The sequence below is a fragment of the Limulus polyphemus genome, unplaced genomic scaffold, assembly GCF_000517525.1.
Source record: "Limulus polyphemus unplaced genomic scaffold, Limulus_polyphemus-2.1.2 Scaffold1644, whole genome shotgun sequence".
Lineage (NCBI taxonomy): Eukaryota > Metazoa > Arthropoda > Merostomata > Xiphosura > Limulidae > Limulus > Limulus polyphemus.
The window spans coordinates 69,430-80,774 of record NW_013667254.1 but is presented as its reverse complement, the minus strand read 5'-3'; the positions used below and the strand labels follow the sequence as shown (position 1 = coordinate 80,774).

General features: G+C 37.6%; 1 protein-coding gene across 1 annotated transcript in view; it reads right to left on the bottom strand.

Moving 5' to 3' along the window:
* The window catches only part of LOC106464417 (Fanconi anemia group D2 protein-like), a 159,553-nt gene that overhangs the window by 133,935 nt on the left and 14,273 nt on the right, over positions 1-11,345 (bottom strand). Inside the window, exons 3-5 of the mRNA XM_022392124.1 lie at positions 11,057-11,188; positions 9,035-9,102; positions 3,451-3,503 (exon numbers count right to left, since the gene is read on the bottom strand). Of these exons, the coding sequence (XP_022247832.1) occupies positions 3,451-3,503; positions 9,035-9,102; positions 11,057-11,188 (253 nt within the window). The remainder of the gene's footprint in view (positions 1-3,450; positions 3,504-9,034; positions 9,103-11,056; positions 11,189-11,345) is intronic.

Below are 11,345 nucleotides of genomic sequence, written 5' to 3'. Positions count from 1 at the left end.
GGCGAGCATGTTTGGCGGGACGGGGATTCGAACCCGCGACCCTCAGATTGCGGGTCGAGTGCCCTAACCACTGGCCATGCTGGGCCAAAACACCATGGTACAGGGAAAGGTGAAATGAAGGGGACACCACCACCAAAGAACAAGCATAGTCCAACAAACCATGATTGAACAGTCAAGCAAAAAAGGCAGAAAAGTGGTTCACAGTAGGACAGCTGGGAGGAAAGGGGAGGTGGATGGACCAACAATTACAGTCTTTGCTAGGCAAACAAAGTGGAAGAGTGACAGGAATTGAACATAAAAAAAGCTACACAAAAGGTGATGGACTAGATAAATCCCACACATGAAGATGGATGAATGATATTCTTTGATATAAAAGGGATATATGAGGTTGAAGCAACAGAGAGGGAGCATTGAGTAGAGGAAGGGGGTCTGAATGCTTAGTGAAGAAGTAGAGGAAACCAAGGCTGATCTAGCCAAAGAGACACAACCAGGAAGACACAATAAGGAGTCACATATCAAAGGCAAGGACCCAAGGGAGGAGTCAAAGGGAAGTATAGGCATATAGTAAAAGGTGAGACCACGCATAGCTAACAACACTGATAGAAACAAAGGATGAGGAACAGATAATCAGAAGAGAGGGAGCTTGGACTTGAGAGGAGTGGAAAAGGAGTTCATGAGAAGTTGAGAAGTGGGCTCAACCCAATGAAAGACCTACATGTGGAGAGAGCACTCCATGGGTAGAATGTTGCCTGGCCAAGAGAGAAGGTTTGCAACAAGGTTCATGGCTAACAGCACATGACAAGCAACAAGATGTATTCAATGGGAATGAGCCCAGAAGAGGAGGTCCAATGCCTGAAAGCAAACAGTCCTGAAACAGGTGCTTCCTTTTGGTTGGTGTAAGAGATGACCATGCAGTTGTCAGAGTGGATCATGACCAAGTGATGTATAAGAAGGGGTAGGAAATAAGAACATGGTCGAGGAACAGAAAGAAGTTTGAGCACGTTCAAATGAAGTAAACTCTCATCCAATCTTCAGAAGACATGTCATTGTTCAGAGACACAACCAAACCAAATCCAAGAGAGAAGCACTGATGAAGAGACAGATACAGTCTATGGGGTGGTAAGGAAGTGCTGAGTGTAGTATTGGCATGGTCTAGCCACCAAGATAATTCCTAAATAGAGAAGGAGGTTCACAATCAAGGAGAATGGATCCCGAGAAGGAATCGGTCTTGAAAAGTCAAATGGAGGAGGCATGTATGTGCACACCCCAAAGGAATAAGGGGTTCCAGGGAAGCCAGAGTACCCAAAAGTAAAAGAAACTCTTGTGCAGGATGAGAATGAGAAGAGCAAATCATGGTGACCAGACATCACATGGCTCACAAGTAAGGAGAACAAGACTAAGCCCAGCTGAGAAAAGAGTTGAAGAAAATGCCCAGTTGTACCAAATATCACATGGACAAGTGAATGAGCTTAGATATATGAATATATAGGGGCCAAAGCAATTTCAAAGGGAAAACCATGGAATTGGAATATGCAATTTCAATGAACAAAACATAGAAAGCATCTGGAAGGTGTAGGAAGAATTCCAACACATCAACCTCGGTCATCCATAGGCCAAGTATAAAAAAGACTACCAGAGAGAAAATAAATTCCTCAACAGGAGTGGTGAAATGACCAGAAATCAGTTGTGAGACACTAGATTGGTCACCAGACACTAGTCCCTGGTCTTCTTGGGGACAAGAGAAAACAAAAACAAAGAAGGGGTATACATACTCTCATAGCTAAAAGATCCAATACCACATCCTTGAGATATTGAAGATAGAAGGGGTTGGAAGAAGAAAAGAAAATGAAAAGAGGTGAGATGAGCAAAGAGAAAAATTGAGAGTGACACCGTGGTAGAGAACATGAAAAATCTGTCCATCAACAGAAAACCAAGACCAACAGCTGGGGAAGAACGAGAGATAGGCACTTACTGAGCCCAACTTGACAAGATAGTCACCAACAGGAAGAGTAACAAATCAACCATCAGGTAGTAGAATGACAAAGAAGAGAGGAAGGACTGGAAGGTAGAATGGGAAGGGTAGGGAAGAATGAACTGGTCATGGAACAGGAATTGAAAAGCAAAGTTGAGAAAGATGAAAAAATATGAGAAGATAATGAGGACTGAAGTCATGCAACTCCAGCTTAGGTATCCAGTCAAACCTGAAACTACCCAAGTCTTCCAGGTGAAGAAAGGTTGCCCAATGAAGACACATACACAAGAAGGTGTGCATTAATGAGGAGTTCACCTAGAACCAATGAGTCCCAACAGCAGAAGAACCAAGTAAGAAGAGACAGAGTAGAATAAGAGTAACAGACAAAGGTGGCAAAGAGAAAGACATAAACCTCTCCAGAGAACCCCACTGGAGCATGATGAAGTGACCCAACAAAAGGTAGAGGGAAAAAAAGTAACATAGGAAGATGGTGAGAAAAAGACAAAGATGTGAAAATGGGGAACTAGAGAGTGAAATAGAAGGCAAAAGAGATTCTAAAGACAGGGAATCCAAAAAAGGAAAGAAAGAATGGTTGTAAGTCAGGACAAAAAGAGTCATGAATATAAAGAGACAAAACATGTGGGTACAAGTGTGGAGCTGTTTGAAAAAGGAAACAGTATAAACCCTAATATCCTGCAAAGGAGGAAAGACAAAGCAAACCCAAGGAGTAAAGAATGAGAAATATTAAAGGACACAAGCAAAAGATAATGAAAAGAACATAAAGCATATCCAAAAAAGAGTTTGGAATACTGAGAACATTCATAGATTGGTAAGGCATTCCACAAAGCAATGAAAGGCAAAATCATCATCCAACTAACCAACTGAGAAGAAACCATCATCTGAAGGGATGGGAGTAGGTGGCCTAGTAATCAACATATTGAACAAAGGCTGTTAATGTCTGCTATGGTTAGCAAGCATCCAGAAGCTGTAGTAGAAATACACTCTAAATATAACTTTATCACTTTCACAGGACAAATTGCCACTTGAGAATTCATGAAAAGAATTAGGGCTTTTAAAGCCGAAGGAAACTAAAACCAAAGTTTCATTAACAAACCCAAATCTCATCATACTTAGCTCAAATAAGAAATGTTGATCATGTCAGTTCAATGCAATGCTGAGGAAAAGATTGAAATTATCACAGGTGTTAGTGCATAAGGAGGGGGAGGGTTACTTCACACATTGAGGTTTTGTCACCCACCTGTATGTGGAGGACTAGTTGTATGATGACTTCATCATACACAGTTCATATTAAACTTGAATTTTGTTATAAATGTTATAAATCCTTAGACCAAATCTTTCAAAAATCAGATAAAAAACAAAAATATTCTTTGTATTTATAAAACTTACTCAGACAAAGTGTTTATAAGATGAAATAGTAAGATTTGTTTTAAAAATAAATATATTAATGAAACAACTACCTTACTGGATCTTCTAAAAGGTTTCTTAAAGTCTCCAAAAACTCATCAATGACCTACACATGTTAAAATAAAAAAGGCTCATTAAAAAAAATTATTGTTTATATAAAAAACATAAGAGCATAGAAATGAGATGTTAATATTTTTCTACAGTGAAAATGTATTTCCTATAGACACCTTTTCACACATAATAGCTTTTCTCAACTCATGCTGCCCTCTATATGCACATATTTTGCTTGCCACTAGCCTTGATGTTCCTACGTACTCTCACATAATTTCTTCTGATATAACTGTGCTGTAGCATACAAATGAGTATGCGACATCTCCCCACCAATAGGAGTGCGACACACCCTCCTAGCACTATCATCACTTCAAGATTAGGCACAAAAGATGCACTGGAAGTGGGAAGGTCATGTGGGAAGTGTGAGAGAGGTAAGTATCTATCAGAAATATATTTTTAGTGTAGGAAAATATTAACTTCTGATACAACATCTTACCTCCTCTCACATAATAGCTAGAGTCCCACATTGAAACAGTGGAGGGACCTGTGGAAAAGAGTAGCACTCTTCGGAAGGCACCCCAAGAGAACCCATGGAGTGTGATACCCTAATGTATAGGATCACACCTGTGGGAGACCACACCTCTTCTGTACCAAGTATGCTCTTAACTCATTATAAAGTTACGTGTTGCTAAATTAGGCAAGAAAGACACACATTAAATCTGTAATTAGACATGCCAGATAGTGTAGAGCAGCTAGAGTGCATCAGACCATATGTGGTGGGTCAACTCCAGTTCAAATCCAGGGTATTTGTCTTCATCTCAATATTAAGAAGCAGAAGGGAAAAACAACTTCTGTTCCAACAACCCAAGCAGAGCACATGCGTATATATCCAGTACACAACCAACACCAGATCCCCTGGGAACTTGACATTTGGGCAATGGTAGTAAAGGGGCATGCAAACATGGTAGGTCAACTCAAGACCAAAACCAGACGGCACTGGGAATTTGTCACCTGATCTGTGGTAGGAGAAGGGTCCCTACCAACCACATGTGTGAGGACTTATGTTGGATGGTCCTGCACTGATCCAACATGACACTGCCTGGGAACTGACATTCAGGCAGCAGTAGGATGGGGGAAAAGTCAGCTGGAGAAGTAAACTGCATGTGGTTGACTTGTCCAGTCCAAACCCAGGCAGCATCAGCAATTTGTATAATGGTCCGAAGTAGAAGGAGAGTACTCACAAGCTCGGCATGGCCAGGTGGTTAGGGAGCTCGACTCGCAATCTGTGGGTTGCAGGTTCGAATCCCCGTCCCACTAAACATGCTTGCCCTTTCAGCCGTCACGGCATTGTAATGTGATGGTCCATCCCACTATTCGTTGCTAAAAGAGTAGCCCAAAAGTTAGAGGTGGGTGGTGATGACTAGCTGCTTTCTCTCTAGTCTTACACTACTAAATTAGGGCCAGCTAGCACAAATAGCCTTCGTGTAGCTTTGCGCGAAATTCATAACAAACAAACAGTACTCACAATCTACACCAACAGAAAACGACTGCCTTACTTTCAACTGAGTGGAAGTGGTCACACTCAGGAGGAAGCCTCCATGGTCTATCACCCAAGCAGCTATGAACTGGTAAGAACTCCCATACTCCACTGAAAGAGGGAGGACAATCCATTGAGGAGCCCAGAGGAATGCAACACCATGAGACAGTGCAATGGGTGACCATAAAAACCTATTCTGAAAAGCATTCCAAACCTAGCTTATTCAACTAGGAACGGAGGGATGGCCAATGAATTTGACACTGCTTTACTCATGATAGTCTTTGAGTTGGTATGGTCTGGTGCAGGCCTTATTTGTGAAGCAAGATACCATGAGGTAATGAGGCAACTTCCAGCAGTATTGTGGAGCACCCCATCACATCAGTGAGCATTATAGACATGTATGACCATATGGTGCAGAGTTACATTTAAGTATACCAGAACAGACACCACTCTCCAAAGAGCCAGATCCAGGAAAGGAGAAAGGGCCACTGGAAAGGGAAGAAATAAAAGGAGGAACCTATCCTTTCAGAGCCAAAATGATGTATAGAGAATGGTGACGGGCAGCAAGCAATGGCCAGATGAGAAGAAGATGGCCAAATGATGCAGGTATTAGGCTATAAATATGTGAGCTATGGTCAACATGCTAGCCTTCACAATCTCTTCTAATGGATAATGGAAGTGGACAGCCAGGGAAAAAGTAACATGACATCTCTGGTGGGAAGGAACTTGGAAAATGCGATGAGAATGCATGGATTACGATGCATAAGCAAAATGAATAAGCTGGTAAATCCATCTCGTAAGAGTGACAGGAGAAAGATTATGGGTAGAGGAAGTATTCCATGGTATAAAAAGATGGAAATGGGATCGACAGAAGGAAGCAGTGCAAGCAGGATTATAATGAGAGGGGAGGGAAACAATTGTGAAGGTGATATCCCCTTCATGCACCTCTGAAATCTTGGGGAAAAAACTATGATCCAGGTAAAGGAGAACATAATTATGATGATAGAGGATATGAACAATTTCGATACCAAAGATATCTGACTTATGATGACCACACGTGAAGAGGAATAAGATGCATGTTTTGAGGGAGAGGTGGTACAATGAGCATGTGGCCAAAGGTTCAAAGGGAAAAAGGACCACATTGAAGGACCACATTGAGATTCCAATCAAGTAGGGAAATCAGATGGAGCAGGCAAATCAGGTGAAACAGGAGAGAAAGAATGGGAGAAGAAAAAATGCAACGGGAGGTAGAGAAACAAAAGGTATTAGATAAGGCTGCCCTATAGCCAACAATGGTGGAAACTGACAAACCATCGCCAAGTTAAGAAATTGGAAAGGTGGGAAACTCTAGGTCAGGAAGATGAGAAACCATGGCATAAAAACCAACTCCAGAAAATCCAGCATTTCCTCTGGGAAGCATTTAAAGAAGGGAGGGTACTCGCACAGAGAGCGCAGATCATCTCCAAAATACTGGACAAAATCCACATGTGAAACCAGAGTGCGGTGATGCTCAAATGAAAGATTGAAGACTGAGATTGATGTTGAAGGAATCAGGAAAGCAGAAGAGGAATTGGAAGGGATGATTGATGAAGGTTCAGGATCAGAAACCACAGTTGAGTAGGCCAAAATGGGGAGATTAAAAGGACTCAACATGTAGTGGCTTTGATAAGGGAGAGAACACGATCGTGCAACACCCACTAAAGACAATGCATGTGTGCATGACCCCATGGTATGAAGGCATTCATGGAAGCCCATCATGCCATAAGTGATAGAATCTCACACACAGGTAGAGAAGGAAAGAACTTGGCTTTGGAAACTAAGAGCTCCATTGACCTCAAATGAAAATGAGAAGACTGGGCTCTACTGAGGTAGGTGTTCAAAAATACCCCCCAAATAGATAAGATACTGCATGGGGGTGAGATAGGAATTCTCCAGCTTGACAATCCATCCCATACAAGCTGCCTCCTTTAGGAGAAAATGGTTATGTTAGTGAAAGGTTTGTTGGGACAGAGCTAAAAGAAGCCAGTTATCCATATAATAAAGGAATTGCAAACCATGTGTGTGTGAAGATGGTGGGCAGAAGTTCTGGCCACACAACACAAGATAAATGGCACTGATTCCAGACTGAAGGGTAGAGTGCAGAACTGAAACACTCAATCACTGAACAAACTGAAGGTAATGTCTGGATGCAGGAGATATGGGGATATGAAGGTAAGCATGCAAGATGTCGACCTTGGTCATCCAAAGACCTGGAGTGAACAACCAAATGAAGGGTGAGGAAAGACTCCATGGTGAACCACAGGAGGATGAAGAAGCAGTTCAGGTTGGAGAGATTGATGACAGAATACCAATCCACAGTTTTCTCGGGAACTACCAGAAAAAACCCAGGAGAAGTGTGAAATACTTGTTTGATAGCGTACTTGTGCAAAAGATCGTGAACTGACTCAGAGAGATGTTGTCATGAAATGGGATCCCAAAAGAGTGGGGAAGGAAATGGGTCATGAAAATAAAAAGAGTTGCACGTCTCTGCCAGAAACATTGTAATATGCCATGATGGCACCATTAACTTGTATCGAGATTAATAATAAATGGTAAAGGACAAGTAAGGAAAATAAAACATTAAAAATTAACTATGTGTGAAAAGGAAAGACCTGAAATTATGAATTTTACCAAAAGATATTAACTTTAAAGATATTCTACAAAAAACTAAAAGGTCTGTTGGTTTTTATATTTCATAATTTTAATCATTTCCTTGCATGTTGATGATAATAGCCAGAGTTAGTGATATGGTAGAGAAAGTCAAAAATAAAATAAAAACATTTACCTGAAAAAAAAACTTTTGATATTGATTTAAGAAGTTCTTGAGATTATGCAAATGAAATTTGAAACTATAAGATGAAGTATTTTTATACTTAAAATGAAAATCAACTTGTACTTGATTTATTAAGAGTTTGAGCGTAAGTAACTACAATAGATAAGTAACATAGTTTTAGTAAAAAACACTTAATTAAAATAATGTCATTCTTTGTGTTCAAGATACTTATGATCATTAACAAAATCTTACCAGTTTTTGAAAGGATACGTTAAGAAATCTCAGAGTTACCGTATTTATTTTTGCACAAATGAAATTCCCGATATAGTTTTCTGCAAAGTACACTAGCCCATTATGAAAGGGTTAACTGAAAGTGCACACGAGAATTGTAAGTACAGAGCAAAAATTAAGCACAACTGCAAACTAGAATGCCAAATCAAGAAATGATGACAATGCTCTACAGTATAGAAGGAGTAAGATGCACTAGAAAGATGTGTCACACTCTTATTGGTCGACGGTTGCCATATGCTCATTTGCATGCTCCAGCACAGCTATACCACAAGAAATTAAGTGATGGTAGGTGGGAACATCAAGGCCAGTGGCGAGTGAAAATTGCACATATATAGGGCAGCACAAGTCAAGAAAAGCTATTATGTGAGAAGGGGTAAGGTATGGCATCGAAATTTAAGTTTTAATGTTATTTTATCCATATAAATTTAAGTATGGTGTCACTATAATATGATTTCATTCAAATCAGGTAAAACTTAGCATCACCAGGATGTAAACCCATATTTTTACCATTCATTTATATCAATATATTGTAGTTCATGCTTACAACTACTTTCTTCCAACTGTTAAGAGTGAAAACCATTACTTTAATCAATCTTATGTTTGTGTAAGTACAAGTGCTCATATACTAGACAACTGGTCTAGTACAAGAGTGAAAAGCATCACATTAATCAACCTTACATTAGTATACATATGAATGATCACATACTAGACTTCTGGTCTAGTACAAAAGTGGAAGCTATCGCAATAGTCAGTTATGTTAGTAAACACATAAGTGATCACATACTAGACTACTAGTTTAGTATGTCCTACTATGACTTGACAGTGTACAAAAATCCTAGCAGAACCAAGCCATAAATATTATAGATACTATCAACCGACACTGTCTATTATACCGAACACACACTGAAATATATATTATAACATTTACATAAAACAAGAAGCTCACTTCTGGATAATTCTGATGGGATTTCAAACTTTTTCTTAGATCTCTTTGAAAAACAGCTTGATCAACATCTATGGAAAGAAATAATGCACTTGATAATATTAGAACAGTAAAAATATGAATCAGGTTTTTCATTAGTGTTCCTTTTGAAACTAAATGCATTCATTACAATAAGTACAACCACACTTAATGCATAATCTTATTAGAGAAAAATATTCACAGAATTAAAATGATATAAGTGCTTTACAATGGCCACATAATAAGGTAAAATTGCAACTACTACAAAGGAAACTTTTGTGAAGTGCTCCATTACTCATACACTATAGTAACTAGGTGTAAAGCAATTCTTACGCCAAGTAAAGCAACAAAATTCCAGTAACATCAAAAGCCAGTGTTAAACTGTAATATTTTTATTGGTGCTGTGATATCTCAAAAACACCCTCTTAGGTTGACCTTAACTGGCAGTTGATCATCTCAACCAATATAAATTTTCTGTGGAAGTAAAAGTATAAAGTAAGATTCCAACCCAAAATTAAAACCAAACAAAAAATTGTAAACTAACCTGTTATTTCAGATCAACAGTTTATGTGATAATTATATTCGTTAGTAATAAGTGGTACACCACATATTTAATTCAACAATGAAACTCCATAAAGGATAATAACAAAAAATCAAATTAATATTGTGTATTCTTTACTGTTAATTTCTTATAGAGAAGTCTAAGAAACTTATTATCACTTTCAACACAACTTCATATTGGCAGCCTTTATTAGGGACAATATTCTTTACAAATAGAATAGTGAAAGCAAATAACTGTAAACTTTTAAGGAACCAGAAGGAATTTAAATATTTTCTTCAAGCAATATAAAATAATCAACAATGCATGTGTTGTCATTAGTAGTTTAATATGCAGGATCACTAGATAAATAGGAATAACAAGCCCATCCGAGTTCAATGGAATTGATACTCCTACTTATTTCATATAAACAAAACTCGTTTAATTTGAACACATTTTGAACTCATAAGAATGCTCTGCATTTTAAACATAAAACGAAACAATAATGGCATCCTGAAAAATGCCAACCATTATAAAAGTGACACTTTTTCTAAAAAATAACTACAGTAAAGTTCAGTCAGGGTATAGATAAAAAGATGATCAGTAAATTACAAGCAGTTACCATCTTAAAATTTTGACCTTAATTTTGTAATTGACAATGCATAAGATTTTATTCAGCTTTTTTTAATTAACTTATATAATGATATCCATTTTGATGCTTTGAAAAACAATTTTCACAGGATGAAACTTCAACTGCACAATTATTTTCTCCTTACATCAATTTTAACATGTTCTTGGCATTTTCAGCTGCATTTGTTTGTTGTTTCACCTAACTGTTAAGTTTAATTTACAATTCTTTTTCTTCAATCTGTATATTTCTATAAAAACTACATGATCTTTCACTACAAAGCACATAATCAAGTGGCTTTGAAAGATCATGTAGTGCTAATTTTAGAGTAAGAGCTTAGGTGAGATTCATAGCTTACAAATTCTAGTGAGTTTAGCCCTGATAAATAAAGGTTAAGGATTTCAGTACGTAAAACTGATAATTCAATTTCTAAAAGCATCACCTCAGCAAAGAGGACATATCTTATATCCTGTTCAGTAATAAATTTAAGTTCTTCAGAAAGTTTACAATATATTCAAGACCTTGTCGAACTAATTAAAATATTCCATTACATCTCAACTGTCTTATTTTCCTAGTTATATTTAAATGGTTCTTTCAAAATAAAATGTAGTATTTTTGTTACCCATAGAATTAAATAATGGTTAAGTAAAAATGGATCATTGATTAAATAGTGCAATTATATATGATACACAGTTTAAAAAAAATTATTTTGATGTGTTGTCATCAGAAAAATTGCACATGGTCAATAAGATGAATGTTTAGACATCTGTACTTAAGTTTTGGTTGTCCATTCTTTTAACAATTTGTTTGTGTGAAAATAACACATTTACTTAGTACTTACTAAGTTGATTAGCAGAGCCTCCAGTTTTAAAAATATAGCCTGCTTTGGTTATTAGCTGACAGAATTCTGTTTCATCTTTTAAAATTTCATCATCTCTTTCTCCATTAGCTGGCTGTCTTTGTTGACATAATGCTAAATGAAAACATTAAATGCATGAAAATGTTGTAGTATCTTATAAGTAAAGTTGGTCATACTAACAAAACCTATTATAACAAAAGTTAATATTTTCTTAAATCAAAAATGTATTTCCAATAATACTTACTCCCTCTCACACTACAGCTATTACTTT